This window comes from Geotrypetes seraphini, chromosome 1 (genome assembly GCF_902459505.1).
Source record: "Geotrypetes seraphini chromosome 1, aGeoSer1.1, whole genome shotgun sequence".
In the NCBI taxonomy this organism is placed as follows: Eukaryota; Metazoa; Chordata; class Amphibia; order Gymnophiona; family Dermophiidae; genus Geotrypetes; species Geotrypetes seraphini.
This window is the reverse complement of record NC_047084.1, coordinates 431682400-431703249: the sequence shown is the minus strand read 5'-3', so window position 1 is coordinate 431703249 and position 20850 is coordinate 431682400. Positions and strand designations below refer to the sequence as shown.

Below are 20850 nucleotides of genomic sequence, written 5' to 3'. Positions count from 1 at the left end.
AAATGACTCCAATTCACAAAGATAAACTGAAAGGGACAGTAAAACTGACTGGTCAGGTCATAGGTCAAGCATCCCTTCCTGGACAACTCTAGATTATGCACATCATGCTGCTAACCCCCATGCTGTCTTTCAATGAAAAGTGAGAGTCAGATTTCAGAACTTAGTGGAAAATCCTGTTCTGAATATTATTCCTACCACTCCATGAAAAAGAAGAGAGAGAGAGAGCGTACCTTGAACATAATTTAAATCCCTGTTCATAACAAATAAGGGGTATGGAAACCCAGTTAAATTTAAGATATTATTTTGGTTGCGAGAACTGAGTTGATGGAAAAAAAGATGATAAAGTTGAAGTAAAATCTTTGGATCAGTCGTATGTTTTGTATTGGTCTGAATTGGCAGCTTTGTCAGCTAATCAAGGCAGAGTTATAATTTATGACATATTGCTTAAACATATTTGTATTGCATAAAAACACCTCCTCATAGCCTATGCAAGTGTCCTTCTGTGGGGCTAGGCAAGAAAACAAAGCTTTTATCTCTGCCAGAAAAATGAATATGCACAGAAAAACCTTAATTTTAAATGTAAACATTTTAATTTTCCCTGGACTTTGTTAAAGTTCAAGACCCTAAAAAAACCCTTTAATTTAGTCAGATATAATGTCCCTTTTGAGCCTATATTCAAAGGGAAGAAGGCTTTTGAGATTATTTATTTATTTTTATTTATTTAAAGAACTTATGGAGAGAGATGGATTTATTTAAAGAACATATAGAGAGAGATGGACACTAACATAGACAATTTTGCTATATGGTCATTCTAATGTAAAATTGTCTTTTGCCTTCCAAGGGGTAGGTGGAGGTGCAGATAATGCTGCTTGTTCTTTTCCTGGTTTTGAGACTCCTTTCTCAATTGTTGCTCTGTTGAATCTGTTCATGTGTTGCTTGCAATAGTTACAGATTCAGCTTTGTTCTATGATTGTCATCCTGAGGTAATTTTCTAAAAGAGTTTCTCAAATGTTTCACAGTAAAAATAGTCTTTACCATTTTATGTGCTTCTCTTATTTTTACTTTCGTCAATATATTTTAGGAAGAGAAATGTCCATCTACACCACTTACAGAACAAGAAGCAGAGGTGGATGAGCCCAGTGACATAGAAGAAGGTGGCCTAGATCTGAGCGTCCCATTGAAACCCATCAGTTTCTACATAGCAGACAAGAAGGAAATGTTGCAACAGTGCTTCCGTGTTGTAGGAGAAAAGAAACTGCAGAAAATGCTGCCTGATGTTTTGAAGGTACCATGTATGATTCATATTCCTTGTGTGCAAAATTATTAAAAATGATAGTCATTTCCCATTGGGCCAGATATGTTAAGCTTAGTGTTAAGCCTGGAAACTAACTCTAATCATTTTAAAACTAACCTTGAAACCTTTCTCTTTAAGGATGCTTTTGAGATTTAGTTAAACGGATTACCTAAGTCTTCCCCTTCTCCGTATCGTTCTTCCCATTACCTTTTCAATTTTTTTTTATTTTATAAATTGTAAACCCTCCCCTTTTTTCCTCTTGTGCCATGTCGTGACAATTCAAATTCACATATATATATGTTCTTTTCCCTGTTTTAAATTATTTTTTGTTTGTTTTAAAAAATTGTTTTATATTGTAAACCGCTTTGGCATTAAAGTGGTATATCAAACCATAAGAAACTTGAAAGCTTTTTATGTAGAGACAGAATGGGTTCAGGTAGAATTTGATACTCCTTTGGTCTGACCCAGAATTTTAGGCATTAGTTATGGATTTCTGAACCAGAGAGACTCTTGCTGTATTGCCTGCACTTTTTAGAACTGCTGGGGCCTTTCTTTACAGGAGCAGATGCCCAAACTGTAACTAAATCCCTTTTTTGTCTCCTTAAACATCTGAAGGAAGGTTAATTGTTGTGCCTGTTAAGTGTTGTGTTATCTGATTTTGGTAGTTATTAATCCTTTTATGTGTTACTTAAATTTGCTTGTAAGCTGCTTTGATATTGTTCTTGAAAGACAATATATCAAATAACTTGAAATAAATTTAAAAAAAAAAAAAGATTGCCAACATGAAATTGAATAACTCAATTTTGGGGAGAGAATAATAATAATTCAGAACTTATAGTACACTTTCATTTTGTAGATCTAAGTGGATTACAATATGGGAGAACTGGAACATAAATCAGGAATTACATAATCCAAACAAACAGCAGTCTATTACAAGTTATGTAATAAATTTTTGGAAAAGGAATGTTTGAAATTCTTCTCAAAAATTGTACATGGCTGAGTCACATTATTATGACCATTTGCTAATATCCAGAATAGCCGCCTCTGGCAGCATGAAAGGCAGCCAGACGTCATGGGAGTGACTCAATAAGGTGCTTAATGGTTGCTAGAGATATCTGGAGCCATGCAAACTGCAGTGCGTCCAAAAGTTGCTGATAAGTATGTGGTGGTGAATCTAGTCATCAAACATGTCGATCGAGGTGGTCTCAAATGTTCATGATTGGGTTAAGGTCTGGGGAATTTGGAGGCTAGGGAAGTAGCTGGAAGTTTTGGTCATACTCTGTGAATCACTTGCAAACAATTCTGATGGTATAACATGTTGCATTGTCCTGTTGAAAGATCCAATCAGCCATGTATGGGTGTACTTGATTGGCAAGGAAGGAAAGAGACCCATATTGGTTGAGAGTGCCTTCCAGAGATATCAAGAGATCCAGACCATACCAAGAAAACATTCCTCAGTCCATAATACTACTGTCACCAGCTTGTATATGTCCAACAATGGTTGCTGGGTTTTTGTTCTCGGTGGTTCCACGCCTGACATGTCAACATACATCTGTTCGATGGAGCTCAAAACATTACTCATCGGAGAAGGTATCCAGTCTGTGTAAGATACTCCTGTGCAAATTGCTGCCGTTTTTTCTGATGAAGCCTTTTTGAGCCTGGGTGCAGTCACTAGCTGTCTGCTCCGGAGCCCCGTTTGCAACAACAGGGTCCACTGCACAGCCATTTTGGACAAACATCTGGAAGCCCCTGTTCTTTGGAAGGTGAGTTGCTCCATGGTAGCATGCCAATTGGCTTGCATCAACCTGCACAGCCAATGTTCACTTCTTGCATCAATGGCTTGTGCTGCTCCACAATTACCATGTTGGGTTGTCAAAAAGGTTCCATTCATCCACTCATATTACACTTTAATCATAGCAGCCCATGAAAAGTTCACTCTGCCATCTCTGAAATGCTGCCGCCCTTGGCCCAGTAGCCAGTAATCATGCCTTTTTCAATGTCTGGGTGAAGAAGCATCATTATTGATCTTCACTGGAATGCAGTGCTGAGAGGATCCACTTGGTGCAGTGGACTCAAAAGGTCCAGGCTCAAGCCACTGATAGACCTCAGGTGATATAGGAGGATGTGGCTACTTCAGCCATGGCATCAGCAGAGTTCAAAGAGAAGCTCGATAGAATAAAATGACTTGATTAACATCTGCTGCAACATTAACCTCATGACAGATAAGGGTTATGCTGATTCCCTATGCCAATAGATTGCCTAGAGGATGTTCATTGGCACTCAAGTCTGTTTTGCCAAGCTCTAGATGTCAGCAGTCAAACGCAGCATCAGGACCACCATAAGAACATAAATGTAGAACTGCACATTTAGCGCGTTTTTAAAATGATTAACGTGTTAAAAGTATTGACACAAGTTAAAATTTTAACATTAATCGCATCAATCTCCCTACCTGTACCTCTCTTCGTCTCACTTCCAGTATCTCTTATCCCAGGACAAGCAGGTAGCCTATTCTCACATGTGGGTGACGTCATCCACGGAGCCCGGATGCGGACAGCCTCGCAAGCAGACTTGCTTGAAGAAACTCAGAAGTTTCAAGTCTGCCGCACCGCGTGAGTGCCTTCCCTCCCAGCACAGGGCGCGTCTCCTCAGTTCTCAGTTTTCCGTGGACCCGAGAAGTCTGTCTTTGACGCTCTGCGCTGAACTTGCGGCTCATGTTTTATTTTACTTATTACCATTTCGCTGTGCTTTTCTTTCAGTTATTGTTTAAAAAAAAGTTACATTTTTTTCATCAAGTGACTGGAGGGGCCTGTTGCACGCCCTCAGCCTGCGGGCTTTGACTTTGCAGTGGCTATCTTTCCTTCTATGCCCCTGCTGGTCACGGGCTTCAAGAAGTGTAGCTAGTGCCAGCGTGCGATCTCCCTCACTGACCCACACCACTGGTGCCTTCAGTGTCTGGGGCCTGACCATTGCCCAGAGTCGTGCATTCGCTGTGCTACCCTTCAACCTCGAGCCCTCAAACGTCGTCAAGTTCAAGTGGAGAAGATTTTCGATATGGAAACCCCTGCTACACCGTCGACCTCGACCTACGATTCAGTCAGGCCTGCTACAGGGTGTCCTCATGCTTCCATGACTTCGACCTCGACTCTCATCAGACTTTCCTTGTTTGGAACGTCCTCGACTTCGAATAAATCTGCCAAATCTCCTCCTGAGCTTCCCTCAGGTCAGATACCTCAGCAGACAGTTCCAGCGGTGGTCTTCAAGCTACCCAAACATCATTCCTCCAAGTTGAAGCATTCATTTTAGAGCGGGAATTTGTTCAGTTACTGACTATAGTTCTGCCTCGACTCTGCTTCCTGTAGTCCAGCCTGGACACTCAGCAGTCTCACAAGAGGTTGAGTCTTTGCCTGTGCCTTGAGCTGAATCTACACACTCTATGCAAGTAGTCCAGTCTTTGGAATCTTCACGCTCTATGCAAGGAGTTGAGTCTTTGCGAATGTCTTGTCTGGAATCCTCACACTCCATACAAGGAGTCGAGTCTTTGGGAGTGCTTTGAGATTCCTCGATCCAAACCATTGAGTATATGGGACTTCGATCTACAGCTTCCAGCCCTATATCTTCACATAAGGCATTGCTCGTTTCGAGGCATAGGGCGAAGTCTCCTCGACCTCGCATGAGACCTGCTTCCAGGCAGTACTCTCATCGCCAGTCGAGGCACTCATTGAGGCACAGGTCCTCCTCCAGAGAGAAGCCTTCCTTGTCCAGGCCTTCCTGCTCTTCGAGGCCTCCATCTCCTCGATCCAGAACACCAATAGCAGAACCTGAGGGCTCCGCTTCTCCCAGGGCCTCATCCTAGTCTGTTTATTCGCTGGGCTGTCAATACTCCAGGGAGGCTTCGCCTTCGTTTTCCACTTGAGGCGCCTCGAGGTCATCGAGTCCCTCTCGAGGCCATCCTCTTGCGAATCAATTGTCCTTTTCCTTCTTCCTCCGTCAAATGGCTGAGGACCTGGATCTTAAATTGAACGCTGGTTCTAAGTAATCTAAGGAGTATTTAGAGGAAATGAGTATGCCTCGGCCTCTTGTGGAGTCTCTCAAACTCCATCTTAACAGGCATCTTTCTGAAACTTTCAAACGAAACCTGGAGACTCCTTATGCTGTTCCAGGCAAGTTGGAATCGAGGTATAGAACTGTACATTGCAAGGACTTTGACAACTCCCAACTATCTCATCAGTCCCTTCTTGTGGAATCTTACTTAAAGAGGAGTCATCCTTACAGGGTCTATGCTATCGTACCTCCTGGCAGAGAGGGCAGGACCATGGACAAGTTTGGCCGTCGTCTTTATCAAAATTCGATGATAGCCTCCCTGGTTTTTCTAAAGACCTTGGGCAACACAGGCATTTAGAGTTCCAGCAAGTCATTGCTACCTTAGCAAAACTCAGGTTACACCTTCTTCAGTCATCTTATGATGCCTTTGAACTTTCCTCGTGGGTTACTGCTTTCTCAGTAGTGATGCGCCGCCTTGCTTTGCTTTGCTCCATTGATATGGATCCCAATATTCAGGATCATCTGGCCAATATTCCTTGTGAAGGCAATGACCTCTTTCATGAATCCATAGAGGCTGCCACCAAGAAGTTGTCTGAGCATGAGATCTTTTGCTTCCATCGTCAGACTAAAGCCTAAGCCAGCTCCTTCCAAGCCTTCTCGACCTCTTCCATCCTATCAGAGCGTTATCCTCTGAGGGCAGCTCCTTACACTCGAGCACCTCCCAAGAAACCACAACAACAGCAGAAGCAACAGAAACCTCAGCCTTCTTCTGCACCAAAGACTTCTCAGCCTTTTTGACTGTCTCAAACAGAGCATAACCTCCATCGTTCTGCCTCTGTCCTTTCCTCTTCCCATCGGAGGTCATCTCCATCATTTTTACCATCGATAGGAGACCATTACATCTGACCTCTGGGTGCTGTCAATAATCAGGGAAGGATACTCTCTTCATTTCACTCAGATTCCACCAGAGCTTCCTCCAAGAGAGAATCCTTCCCAGACCGCCCTTCTTCTTCAGGAAGCTCAAGCTCTGCTTCATCTCCGTGCCATCGAGGAAGTTCCCTTGGAACAGCAGAGCAGGGGGTTTTACTCCCATTACTTCCTAGTTCCGAAGAAGACGGGCGATCTGAGGCCCATACTGGATCTCAGAGCTGTCAACAAATTTTTGGTCAAAGAAAAATTTTGCATGCATCCCTTTATCCCCTTCTAGATCAGAACAATTGGTTATGTTCTCTAGATTTCAAGGAGGTTTACACTCACATCCCCATTCATCCGGCCTCCTGTCAGTAGCTCAGATTTTGGGTGGGGAATCTGCATTTTCAGTACAGAGTGCTACCCTTTGGCCTGGCATCATTTCCCAAAGTGTTCACCAAATGCCTAGTGGTAGTGGCAGCAGCTCTGCGGAACCATGGTCTTCAGGTATTCCCCTACCTGGACGACTGGCTTATCAAGGATTCAACATCTCAGGTGGTTATTGTAGCGACCCAATGGACTACATCGTTCCTACAAAGCTTGGGATTCTAAATCAACTTCCCCAAAACCCACCTTCAGCCCGCTCAGAATCTGCAGTTCATCAGAGCTGTTCTGGACAGTGTCCAACTTTGAGCATTCCTTCCTCAGCAACGTCTGGATGCTCTCCTTCAGCTTTGCTGCAAAGTGTCTTCCCTTTCTTCACTCTTAGCGAGACACATGATGGTACTACTCGGTCACATGACCTTCACCATTCACATGACTCCTTTTGCCAGACTTCACCTCAGAATTCCTCAGTGGACCCTGGCATCTCAGTGGGCGCAGGCTTGCGACCCACTCTCTCAACACATTACAGTCACTCCTTCGTTCAGACAGTCTCTCCACTGGTGGATACTCTCTTCCAATCTCTCCAGAGGTTTACTGTTTCAGACACCCCCTCATCAGAAGGTTCTCACGACAGATTCCTCGCTTGGTGGGCTCATCGAGACGGTCTCTGTACTCAAGGCCACTGGACCACCACGGATTGTCAGTGTCACATCAATCTGTTGGAACTCAGACTGATCTTCAATGCTCTCAAAGCTTTTCAGCATCTTCTTCACGACCAGGTAGTTCTTATTCAGACAGACAATCAAGTAGCCATATACTATGTCAACAAGCAGGGAGGAACAGGATCTCTCCCTCTTTGTCAGGAAGCTCAAAGGGTGTGGGACTGGGCGATCCATCACAACACCTTCCTGAAAGCAGTCTACATTCAAGGAGAAAAAAACTGTCTGGCAGACAAATTGAGTCGTCATCTGCAACCTCACGAATGAACACTCAATTCCTCGCCTCTTCACATTTTTTCTCAGTGGGGAACTCCTCAAATAGATTTCTTTGCGTCTCCCCACAACCACAAACTGCCTCAGTTCTGCTCCAGGTTATAATCTCCTCATCGCCTCGAGGCAGATGCTTTCCTTCTGGAATGGACGAATCTCTTCCTGTATGCATTCCCCCCATTCCCTCTCATTCTCAAGATTTGTCAAGCTCAAGAACGATCATGCCACCATGATTCTAATAGCTCCTCGGTGGCCCAGGCAACCCTGGTTCTCCTTTCTACTTCAGCTCAGCAACAGGGAGCCATACCTTCTACCAGTTTTTCCATCTCTGCTTACACAGAGTCAAGGATCTCATCTTCATCCCAACCTGCAGTCTCTACACCTGACAGCTTGGTTCCTCTAAACATAACTCCTCTTCAGTTTTCTCAACCTGTTCGGGACATTTTAGAGGCTTCCAGAAAGCCTGCCAGTAGACAATGCTACCACCAAAAATGGACTAGATTTTCTACGTGGTGCATCTCTCATGACAAGGAGCCTCGAGACACCTCCTTGTCTTCCGTCTTGGATTATCTTCTGCACTTATCTACCTCTGGCCTCAAGTGTACATCCATTTGAGTCCATCTTAGTGCAATTGCTGCTTTTTATCATCCTATCGAAGGGAAACCCCTTTCTGCGGTTTCCAGATTTATGAAAGGACTTTTCAATGTCAACCCTGCTCTCAAACCGCTGATGAAGCCTCCTTTTGAACCAATGGCGTCGACTCATCTCAAATATCTCACTTGGAAAGTGGTGTTTCTCATTGCCCTCACATTTGCTCGAAGAGTCAGTGAGCTGCAAGCTTTAGTTGCTGATCCACCTTTCACAGTTTTCCATCATGACAAGGTGGTCCTCCGTACTCATTCTAAATTCTTACCTAAAGTAGTTTCAGAATTTCATCTCAATCAATGCATTGTAATTCCAGTGTTTTTTCCAAGGCCTCATTGTCATCCTGGAGAATCAGCTCTTCATACCCTGGACTTTAAGCGTGCTTTGGCCTTCTACTTAGAACGCACCAAACCACACAGATCTGCTCCTCAACTTTTTGTCTTCTTCGATCCGAACAAGTTGGGGCATCCAATTTCTAAATGAACCATCTCCAACTGAATGGCTGCTTGTATCTCTTTTTGCTATGCTCAGGCTGAACTGCATCTACAGAGTTGAGTCACAGCCCACAAAGTCAGAGCCATGGCCATGGAGTAGTAGGAAAAAGAGATGAAATGGTATCCATGGAGGAGAAAAGAAGAAAGGAGAATGTGCCCATGGAAAGGAGGGGGTGCTCATAGAGTAAAGAGGAGATGAGATGGTGCCTATGACTAAACTAGGCACACGAGGAAGGAAAAAGAACCTAGCAGCCTTACTCCTGTTGTATATTTGATAGGGATGTCCAAGATCAAGTTTTTTCAACAGTGGACCACATGATCAGAACTCTTTTATGTAGGCCTTATGAATAACTTTGTCCATTGTATTACGATTTGTATTCAAAATATGTGAATCTCTTGTAAAACAGTGATTTTATATCCTCCAGATAGCTCTGTAATTCTTCAGAATCATGTGTACTACCTAATTAGGTAAACCTATGGGATTGTGGCCAAAAATCTCAAGTGGAATGCACCTCAAAGTCAATGAACACAGCTTACTTTGATGCAAAGTAAGATGCAAAATCCTCACAAGAAAAAGGGTTACATTCGGCCTGCAATGCTTTAACAGTTTTTCCCGTGATTTGCTTTGTATTTCATTTTGTTGCTAAACCTCCTTTAATAATCTACATTATAATAGTGGTGTACAATACGCAATCTTCACTTACACTTTTTCATTTAATATCCAATATAAATAAAATCCTTCATCCTGAAATTTAATTTCAATGAATTGTACAGGTCTTGTCCCTGTTCTGAGGTCTAAGTCCCCTAGATCTAGCACTTTCTCATACAATAGCTGTAACACCATAATTTATCTGATTAATTTCTTGCAGAGCACCCTCCTTTCTCCCAGGTAGATTATAAACTATCAAAAATGGAAAGAGCATTAGCTGTTCAAAAAGGATACTTTAATAAATTTCAGGATGTGTGGGGGCCATTAATAAATTATTGTAATGAAAAGATATCACTTTTCCCTGATTAACATAAATGAAAGAATGGGGAGGGGGGTGGGTTTTTGATTTTCATAATTTGGTATGAAAGGAAGGAAAGAATTATATTGTATTATATGTAATATTTGATATTAGTATAGTGGAAGGGAGGGGAATAATTCTTATTTATTGAGAAAATTTGTGGATTTGCAAGTGATGTATTAAATTAATTGTTGTTACTTTCTGTGCACTTGATGTAAAATATAAAATGAATAAAGAATAAAAAAAAAAAACAGGTAAGGGGATACCTTAATATTTGGAACAAAAAGCACCCCAGTATCGCTCATCTCAGTTACCAATGTATAACTCCCCTTCCTCCTCCCCTACCTTTAACCACTCTACAAAACCCTTAGGGCAGAGCTGCATTGGTGTCATTTCATCATGAAGACTAGAATTTATAACTTACAGTATTTTCCATTAGCTAATACTATAGCAACAAAAACTTATGCTCCATCAAAATTAATTGTTTAGCCAATTCAAGAGCATCCCAGGTAGAAATTGATATTAAGCACAACTCATCTTCTACCAACCTCGCTACGCTCAAGTCACCCCTCTCCTTAAGTTACTTCACTGGCTCCCTATCTGCCATCGCATACAGTTCAAGATCTTATTGCTGACCTAACAAGTGTGTTCATTCTGCTGCCCCTCAATATCTCTCCTTGCTTCTCTCTCCTTATACACCTCCCAGTGAACTCCGTTCCTCAGATAAGTCACTCTTAGTGTTACCCTTCTCCTCCACTGCTAATTCCAGACTTCGTTCCTTTCATCTAGCTGCCCCCTATGCCTGGAATAAATTACTTGAGTTTGTCCGTCAAGCCCCTTCCCTTGTTTAAAGCAGACTGAAAACCCATCTTTTTTATATAGCTTTCAATCCTTAACTCTACTCCTTTGCCCTTCAACCCAGCCCGCTGATTAACCATTCCCCTTAACTGTATCCCTGACATCCTGTTTGTCTGTCTTGCCTGTTTAGATTGTAAGCTCTTTCGAGCAGGGACTGTTTTCTTACTCTGTGACTCTGTGCAGCGCTGCGTGCATCTGGTAGCGCTATAGAAGTAATGAATAATAATAGTAATAGTAGTAGTAGTAGTAGTATCACTCTCCTACACCTATCAAAACCTCTTCTTCCTCCTGCTTATTATAAATAGAAATTTTATATTTGTGATCCCACGAATCTTTCCACACCATGAAAATGTTTACCGTATATACTCAAATATAAGATGAGATTTTGGGGCAAACAAAATGACCCAAAATGGGGGTCTTATCTTCTGTTCAGTTCAGTGCCCATCTGCCTCCCTCCCGGACTTGTTGCAGGCCTCTGCTGGCCTGGAGTAAGACCTAATGGGCCGGGGCAAGAGGGACAATTTTTTAACCTCCCTCCCATGTCCTCCTGCATACCTTTTTGAATCCCTGATTGTTCAGCAGTGTAAAGGGCAGGAGTGAGCTTTTTGCATTCTTGCCTGGTGCTGAGCTGCTCACTGAATCTCACAAGAGAACTGGTGGCAGCCATTCAGGGAGCAGCTTAAGACCAGGCAGGAGTGCAAAAAATTTGCTTATGCCCAGTACATCGCTGGGCTGTGAGAACCCGAGGCAGGCATTCAGGGAGGGGCTGGGCATGGGGTAGGAGCGCAAAAAGGGATTCAAAAAGGTATACGAGGGGAAGCGGGAGGGAGGTAAAAAAAATTGTCAGAGTCAGCTGGGACAGGAGCCGGGCAGGATTCCTCCAGGCCCTACCACTGGACCACCAGGTCATACAACAGACTCAATGGCTGCAGGCTCAGTGGAGGCCTGCAGGACATCGGGAGAGAGGGGGGACAGGGTACAGGGCAGGGAAGTGGGACAGGGTGCAGAGCCAGGGAGGGGGGGACAGGGTAGAGATCCTAGCAGGGAGGGAAGGGGAGCTGGGTGCAGAGCTTGGCAGGCAGGGAGTGAAGGGGGGCTGGGTGAAGAGCCTGGCAGGGCACATGAATATTAAACCCCCCACCCAGCTTATATTCGAGTCAACCTTTTTTTCCTCCTCGACTTATATTTGGATCATCTTATATTCAAGTATATAGTATATGGTATATTGTTTTTTAGGGGAGAAGAACTTAGGGTTTTATCTTGACAGGACCACACCCTAATAAAGGCAGTTGGTCCTGTTGATATTTTTTTTTCTTTATATTCTTAAATTATACATATGGTAAAACAACCAAGATAAAATGATTATAAGAAATTTTAACACACAGCATTTCAGCCTTATACTGCAAAAAGAAAGGAAAAAAATAAACAACAATCATAAGTCCACATCAAGGGGATGCAGTAAAATGCCAACTTATGAAAGTAAGTCAAAAGAAATTCAAGGTTGCAGAAACTAATATTTAATATTTTAGAACCCTTTTTTAACTTCTAAAATCTGAGATATCTTAATTATCAGCAGTATCAAAGATAATGTTAATGTGTACAAAATAAGTTATCCTTGGAGCATATTCTCACATGTGGGTGACGTCATCCACGGAACTTGGTATGGACAGTGAAAAGTGTACTGTCGCTTTAAGCTTCAATGAGGCTTCGCAACTGCCTACACCGAATATACACAGTGTCTTCCTGCCCGGCGTTAGCTCACGGCTCCTCGGTTCTTTGTTTTCCGCTGGGCGAAGAAGCTGTGTTTTGGACTTCGTCCATAAGAGTTGCCTTGCTGTTGCATTTTTTCTGTTTCCCTTCAGGGTTTTTTTTTTTCTCTCTTCTTGGTTTGCTTTGTTACAAAATGTAGCTCACTTCAACTTCGGTACATTTCCATTCATGTAGCTTCCTATTTGAAGATAAATATTATATGCAAAAAAAAGGGAATTGCTATGGGGTGGTCATTTGCACCTTCCATTGCAAATTTATTCATGGTTGACTTTGAACATACAGTGGTGCCTCACACAACGAACTTAATCCGTTCCAGGAGCAAGTTTGTTATGTGAAACGTTCGTTGTGTGAAACGCGTTTTCCCATAACAATACATGTTAAAAAAAATAATTCGTTCTGTAGCATAAAATATGCTAAGATGACATAAAAAAAGATAAATTTTTGGTTATTATTTTTATTTAGATACATCTAAAAACATAATTGTTTTTTAAAACAACACACATTTTTTAAATTTAAAGACAGACTAAGTAAAGTCTAATTTTACAGTGAGAGGGCAGAGTCTCAGCGGCAAAAACTGGGACTTAACTGTTCATTTTTTTTTTTTTTTCTACCGTGTTTCCCCGATGATAAGGCAGGGCCATCAAATAAGACAGCCCCCCCTTTTTAGAAAAAAATGTAAAATAAGGCACCCCCCCGCAAATAAGCCACCCACCGATACCTGCGCTTACCCGAATCGGGTGGTACGGTGGGTGACTCCGTGTGGTCCCTGGCACCCCCGACACGATCGGGGCAAGAGGGAGCTCAAGCCCTCTTGCCCCCCCGACTCCCCGACACGATCGGGGCAAGAGGGAGCTCAAGCCCTCTTGCCCCCCCCCGACTCCCCGACACGATCGGGGCAAGAGGGAGCTCAAGCCCTCTTGCCCCCCCCGACTCCCCGACACGATCGGGGCAAGAGGGAGCTCAAGCCCTCTTGCCCCCCCGACTCCCCGACACGATCGGGGCAAGAGGGAGCTCAAGCCCTCTTGCCCCCCCGACTCCCCGACACGATCGGGGCAAAAGGGAGCCCAAGCCCTCTTGCCCCGCCGATTCCCCAACTCCCCGACAATATCGGGCCAGGAGGGAGCCCAAGTCCTCCTGGCCACGGCGACCCCCTAACCCCACCCTGCACTACATTACGGGCAGGAGGGATCCCAGGCCCTCCTGCCCTCGACGCAAACCCCCCCCTCCCCCCAACGACCGCCCCCCCCCAAGAACCTCCGACCGCCCCCCCAGCCGACCCGCGACCCCCCTGGCCGACCCCCACGACACCCCCAACCCCCTTCCCCGTACCTTTCTGTAGTTGGCCGGACAGACGGGAGCCAAACCCGCCTGTCCGGCAGGCAGCCATCGACGGAATGAGGCCGGATTGGCCCATCCGTCCCAAAGCTCCGCCTACTGGTGGGGCCTAAGGCGCCTGGGCCAATCAGAATAGGCCCAGGAGCCTTAGGTCCCTCCTGGGGGCAGGGCCTGAGGCACATGGTCGGGTTGGGGGTCGGGGGTTGGGGGTCGCCGTGGCCAGGAGGACTTGGGCTCCCTCCTGGCCCGATATTGTGTGGGGAGTTGGGGAATCGGCGGGGCAAGAGGGCTTGGGCTCCTTTTTGCCCCGATCGTGTCGGGGAGTCGGGGGGGGCAAGAGGGAACCAGGCGGAGAGAGGGCAGTTAAGCGCAGTGCCTGCGCGGAAGGATGCAGCTCGGGCGACTTCGTTGTGTGAAACGAAGTTCGTTGTACGGATCAAGACATAAAGTTCGCTGTGCGAGGCGTCCGTTATGCGAGGCACCACTGTAAATGGGTTTATGCATCTCAATATGCTCATTACCTCCTTGGGTGGTGGAAGTATATAGATGATATATTTATTATCTGGACAAGGACGAGTTTACAATTTGCTGCCTTTGTGGAGGAATTTAATTTGTGTCATGTGTCTATCAAGTTTGAGCCTCGTTGGGACTATAACACCATTACTTTTTGTATATTCAAATATTAGTGAAAGCTACACGAATGTAAACTTCTGTGTGTGTGAAACCAATGGATCATAATACTTTGTTACATTTTTCTAGTATGCATCCACTGCATTCTCATTGGAACTCGGAACATCCCTTTTTTGCAATTCCTTCATTATAGGAGGTTATGTTCCTCTTCTCAGAATTATGATGATAAAGCTAAGGAATTGTCATCTAAACTACAAGCTAGGGGATATCCTCATAAGATAGTAGGACAAGCTGCTATGAGAACAAAGTTCAGTTATAGAACCAATCTGTTACATACACGAAAACAGGATTCTCAAGAGAACATTTGTGCGTGCATATTGTAATATAATACTCACACCACTGATTTTATCAAAATTATTAAGAATCTTCATGTCATGTCGGCTCATCCGGCATTTGACAACACAAAATTTATTTTTTCCTATGCAAGAAATAGTAATTTAAATGATTACCTGTGTCCAGCTGATGCGTGGAACAGTGGAGGGAAGAGGAGGGTGACCATTGGGGGTCATTGTTCAGTCTGTGACTTGATGGTGGAATCTTCTCAATTTATACATCTGGCCACTAAGAAGATTTATACATTGTATGCTAACACTTCATGTGTATCTGAGAATGTAATCTATGTGTTGTTATTATTTATTTATTTCGATTTCTATCCCGTTCTCACAGAAGCTCAGAACAGGTTACAAATTGACATTCACAATCGTTTGAAGACAGACTAGTCATGATGACAAATAGGTTACACAGAGTTTATTCTAGAGACCAGGCTGGTCATAGCAAAGAGTACTTGGAGAAGTATGTTGAGGAAGCAGTCATTGATGGCCCGATTGGCAGAAGAGGAAGATCCTACCCTTGCTCTTTCCAGACTCTGCATATGTGTCCGCAGCTAGAGAATGACACGAGGATAAATTTGTCTCCGTCCCCGCAGGAACTCAATTTCTCCATTCCACCCCCTTTGTAAAACCATACAAGAGGAGGAAGTAAACCTGTCTGTTAAATTTTGAGATGTTTAGCAACATTTTTGAGACTACACCGCTTAAGCTATGAACTTTTTGCATTGTATCATCAGTTCCCTGAAGCAGGATAAAAACGTGCCATGTTGGAACCTGCAAGCTATGATAAGTTTGCTATTTTTTTTTTTTACCTGACTTGAAGTTTATTGAATAATTGTGTTCCTGTTATTTTCCTTAACTCCTTGGTGACTCCATCAGGATAATCAGCCCTCATATAATGTGGACTTGATAAAGATTTTGTTTTTAGTTTGAAGTATTTTCCTTGAATTGTTTTTTATTTCATGAAATTGTTATATTTTGCAACAAATGAATAAATGTGTATTCACATAAAGTTAGAATTTCTTTATATATATATATATATATATATATATATATATAAATTCTAACTATATGTGAATACACATTTATTCATATAAAGAAATTCTAAATAATATGTGAATACAGTAGACTGTATGGTACACAGCATTTTGAGAATATACATCATTCTTGATATCAACTAAAGTCTTTTGAACATTCGATGATTGGGTGGTGAGGCAGTAGTTTTGGGGTTCTCCCCTATTTATTGCCTTCATGTCTCTGAGCATCAGTTTCATCATTAGTTGATACACTTTTCAAGTACTGAGTTTTACTCTTTACTAGAGTGATTTTCTATTATATATGGCATACTCTCTTTAATTGCTCAATTTATTGGAAGTATTGAGTTTAGTGTCCCCATTTTGATTCATCTGACAGTGTCTGCCCTGTATTGGTAGCATAGAATATTGCTACATCTTGGGTTTTGGTCAGGGACTAGTGACCTGGATTGGCCACCGTGGGAAGTGGCTACTGGACTTGATGGACCAGTAAGGCTATTCTTATGTTGTTATATTTGCTGTGGATGTGAATTTTCCTCTGAAGACGCTCCAGCAAAATGGGGTCTCCCGTTGAGAATTCAACTTTGTTTTCTTAAGCGACGAGGATGGCGTTTGAGATAAGTGACTTTTGAACTTAAGAAGTTGCAATGTTGATTATGACGATTTGATTTTGAATACCGGGACTTGGCTACTTAAGACTGTGGGTATTTGTGCCATTGTTATGGACTTAAGCTTTTTTCGTTGAAGCTGTGCAGTATTTTCAGCATTTATTATACAGCATGTCTGCCTGAAAGAGAGGGGGCATGCCTAGAAGAAGTTGGTTTTTTTCTGACCTGTAATGACAGTGGATATACTTTGATATGGCTGTGTGCTGCCTGTATTTTCCCCTACGTGCTTTGAGGTCTTTCTCCACTTTTAAGCATAAGCTACGCTGCTCATCTGTCTTTTTTGGCAGAAGAGAGTTGTTTATATTGGTTTTTGTATAGTGATTTCCCAACTCTTTTCTGTGGATTGAAGTTCTATTAGAAGGGTAATTGAAATCACCTATTATTATACTGTAGCACAATTCTCCATTTTTTCGTCTGTCTGCTAATTTTGTCCCAGGGGACAGTAATATAACCCTATCTTTATATTCCTTCCCTTCACACATGGAATTTCTATCCATAAGGATTCCACACTGCTAACTATGTCATGCAGAATGTTTATTTTATTTGATTCAATTCCTTCTTTAACATATAGCGCAACCCCCCTCCAATTTGATCTACTCTATCCTTGCGATATAATTTGTACCCAGGTAATGCAGTGTCCCATTCATTGTCCTCCTTCCACCAGGTCTCCGAGATACCTATTATATCTATCTCATCAGTCAGTGCTATATACACTAACTCTCCTATTTTATATTTTAGGCTTCTAATTGTGTTTTTACCTTACAACTACAGGCTGCTGAGAAGACAGGGAAAAGCTGAGTCTTTTACTCTGCCTTCCTCTTAAACCCTCCTGGCTTTCTTTCACCATTATTGGAACCTCTCTTCTGGGACTCCCTAAATATCCTGTTTCAATAGTATCCTCCAAGGATACCTCACACCGAACGATCCGCTCCTGGGCGACTGTTGGCTTTCCCCCACATCTCAGTTTAAAAGCTGCTCTATCTCTTTTTTATCCTTTAGCATCAGCAGCCTGGTTCCATCCCGGTTAAGATGGAGTCCATCCTTTTGGAACAAGCTTCCCTTTTCCCAGAAGGTTGTCCAGTTCCTAACAAGTCTAAATCCCTCATACCTGCACCATCATCTCAAGCACAGATTGAGACTTCGGAACTCTACCTGCCTCTTGGGTCCTGCACGTGGAACTGGGACCATTTCTGAAAATATTACCCTGGAGGATCTGGATTTCTACCCAAGAGCCTAAATTTGGTTTACAGAACCTCCCTCTCACATTTTTCTATGTCATTGGTACCTACTTGTACCAAGACAGCTGGCTCCTCCCTAGCACTATCTAAAATCTTATCTATGTGACCCATGAGGTCTGCCACCTTCGCACCAGGGAGGCAAGTGATCAGGCGATCCTCACGCTCACCAGCCACCCAGCTATCTATATGCCTAATGATCGAATCACCAACTACAACCTTTGTCTTAACTTTTCCTTCCTGTTCAGAAGCCCCTAGAGAGACATCCTCAGTGTGAGAGGATATTGCATCCTCTGGTGGTCGGGTCCTAGCTACAGGATTATTTCCTACTTCACCAGGGTGATGCTCTCCTTCTAGGAAAACCTCTCTCCTCCAAGGCAGCACAGGAGTGACCAGACTGAAGGTGGGACTTCTCTACAACATCCCTGTAGGTCTCCTTTATGTACTTCTCTGTCTCCCTCAGCTCCTCCAAGTCTGCTACTCTAGCCTTAAGGGAACCTACTTGTTTTCTAAGAGCTAGGAGCTCTTTGCAGTGAGCAAACACACATAACTTCTCGCCAACCGGAAGAAAATCATACATGTGACACTCAATGCAAAAGACTGGGTAGCAACCCTGTTGCTGCTGGACTACTGTCTGCATCTTGTTATTGAACTGATTAATTAATTAACCTTATTAAGCTACTAGGAATCTATTAGACTAGTATAGAGAGCCTTAGGATTTTATTATTTTCTTTATTTAGTGTTTGGTTCTTTGATACTCTTAGGGTTATATTGTATGCTTATTTACTGTTTGATTCTTTACAGGTAATGCCTCATGTTATCCAGTCTCCAGAGCTTGGTATCATCCACAAAAAGACAAATTTTGCCAGACAGTCCTTCTGCAATATCACTCACAAAGATGTTAAATAGAGCCGACCCAAGGACAGATCCCTGCGGCACTCCTCTAACAACATCCTTTTTCTCTGAGTAAACTCCATTTACCACTACCCTTTACCTCCTTCCACTTAACCAGCTTTTAATCCAGTTCATCACTTTATGGTCCATACTGCATGCATTCAGTTTATTTATCTATCGCCTATGCGACACAGTGTTGAAAGCTGTGCTAAATTCCAAGTACACTACATTTAGTGCCCCTCCCAGTCAAAGAAATCAATCAGATTCATCTGACAAGACCTGCCTCTTGTAAAACCATGCTGCCCTGGATCCTGCAGTCCATTTGATGCTAGAAATCTCATCCTCCGCTTAAGAAGCATTTCCATTAGTATACTCACTACCAAGGTCAGACTAATTGGCCTGTAATTCCCTAAATCCTCCTTACTTGTGCTGTTATGCAGAGGGACCACATTCACCCTTCTCCAATCCTCTAGGGCCACGCCAAATTAAGGAAGCATTGAAAAGATGAGAGAATGGAGCCACCAGAACCTCTCTGAATTCCTTGAGTACCCTTGGATTTATCTGGTTAGGCCCCTTCGCTTTGTCTATTTTTAATTTAGCTAGTTCCTTACAAACATAGTCTTCTGAGAATCTTTCCAGATCTACTACACATTCATTCCCATTTGCATTCATTTTTTGTGGTCCTACCCCTGGTCTTTCGTCCATAAACACACATGGGAAAAATTTGTTAAGCAGTTCAGCCTTATCCTTATTGGTTTCTGCTTGTCCCTTTCACCCTTGAGCCTCACTATGCCATTTTGACACTCTCCCATCACTTATCTAAGAAATGTTTTGTCTCCCAATTTTACCATATCAGCTATCTTTTCTTCCATTTGCATATTTGCTTTTCTGATAGCTTTTCCACATATTTTTGTCTGTCGTCCTCTTCTGCAACGTTTTGTAATTTATAAAAGCTAACCTTTTTTCCTCTCACCTTTTCAGCTATTACATTTGAGAACCAAAGCGGGCTTCTTTTCCTTTTTACCTTTATGTACTTTCCTAACATATAGGTTTGTCGCCTTTAGAATAGCTCCTTTCAGTTTTGCCCACTACATTTCTACTTCGTTCAGCTGTTTCCATCCAACTAACTCCTCCTTGAGTATTCCCCCATCTTGACAAAGTTTGTTCTTTTGAGATTTAGAACCTTCAAATTTGAGTCTTCTTGTCCTGCATTTTAATATTGAACCTAACCATTCTGTGATCACCTAGATGCCAAATGATCATCCACCATAACCTCTGAAACACTTTCCCCATTTGTAAACACTAAATCCAGAATAGTTCTATCCAGGTTGGGTTCTGTTATTAATTGCCAGAACGATTCTTCCTGTAGCGAATCATAATGTGCTAGCGGAATAATGAAGGAATTCCCACTCTCCATCCCTGACATACCTCCTCAAAAATTACTTCAAAAAAATAGTTTGTGTGTTTAGCATGCAAAAACAGGCAAAATATCACAAAACACTTTAATACATTTTTGCAGCTGCCTGGTTTTCTGTATTAACACTGTGTTAAGCCCTTAACACCCTTTAGTAAAAGGGCACTTAAACCACAAAAAGCGGTGACGTCCCTGAATTAGTGATTTTGAATTTTTTTCTCTCACTAAGGGCTCCTTTCACAAAGCCGCAGTAGTGATTCCTTCATGGCAAATGCACTGAAGCCCATTCAGTTCCTACGAGTTTTGGTGCATTTGCCATGGGAGAATCACTACTGTGGCTTTGTAAAAGATAATGGGAATGGAACCCTTCTCGTATGAGGAAAGACTAAAGAGGTTAGAGCTCTTCAGTCTGGAAAAGAGACAGCTGAGAGGAGATATGATTGAAATCTTCAAAATCCTGAGTGGAGAAGAGGAGGTGCAAGTGGATTGATTCTTTTTTCTTTTTCTTTTTTTTTTTTACTCCATCAAAAATTACAAAGACTAGGGGACACTCAAAGTTACAGGAAAATACTTATAAAATCAATAGGAAGAAATATTTTTTCACTCAGAGAGTAGTTAAGTTCTGGAATGCATTGCTAGAAGATGTGGTAAGACTGGTTAACGTAGCTGGTTTTAAAATGGTTTGGACAAGTTCCTAGAGGAAAAGCCAGTAGTGAGACAGGCATGGAGGAGGCCACTGCTTGCCCCTGGATTGGTAGCATGAAATATTGGTACTATTTGGGTTTTTGCCAAGTACTTGTAACCTGAATTGGCCATCGTGAAGGTGGGATACTGGGCTAGACGGATCATTGGTTTGACAC

General features: G+C 42.8%; 1 protein-coding gene across 4 annotated transcripts in view; it reads left to right on the top strand.

Annotated features, from left to right (window-relative positions):
* CAAP1 (caspase activity and apoptosis inhibitor 1) overlaps window positions 1–20850 on the top strand; it is a 142909-nt gene that overhangs the window by 45916 nt on the left and 76143 nt on the right. For all 4 annotated transcript variants that reach the window (XM_033919288.1, XM_033919314.1, XM_033919295.1 and 1 more), the window contains exon 3: window positions 1082–1285. In XM_033919288.1, the coding sequence (XP_033775179.1) occupies window positions 1082–1285 (204 nt within the window). The remainder of the gene's footprint in view (window positions 1–1081; window positions 1286–20850) is intronic.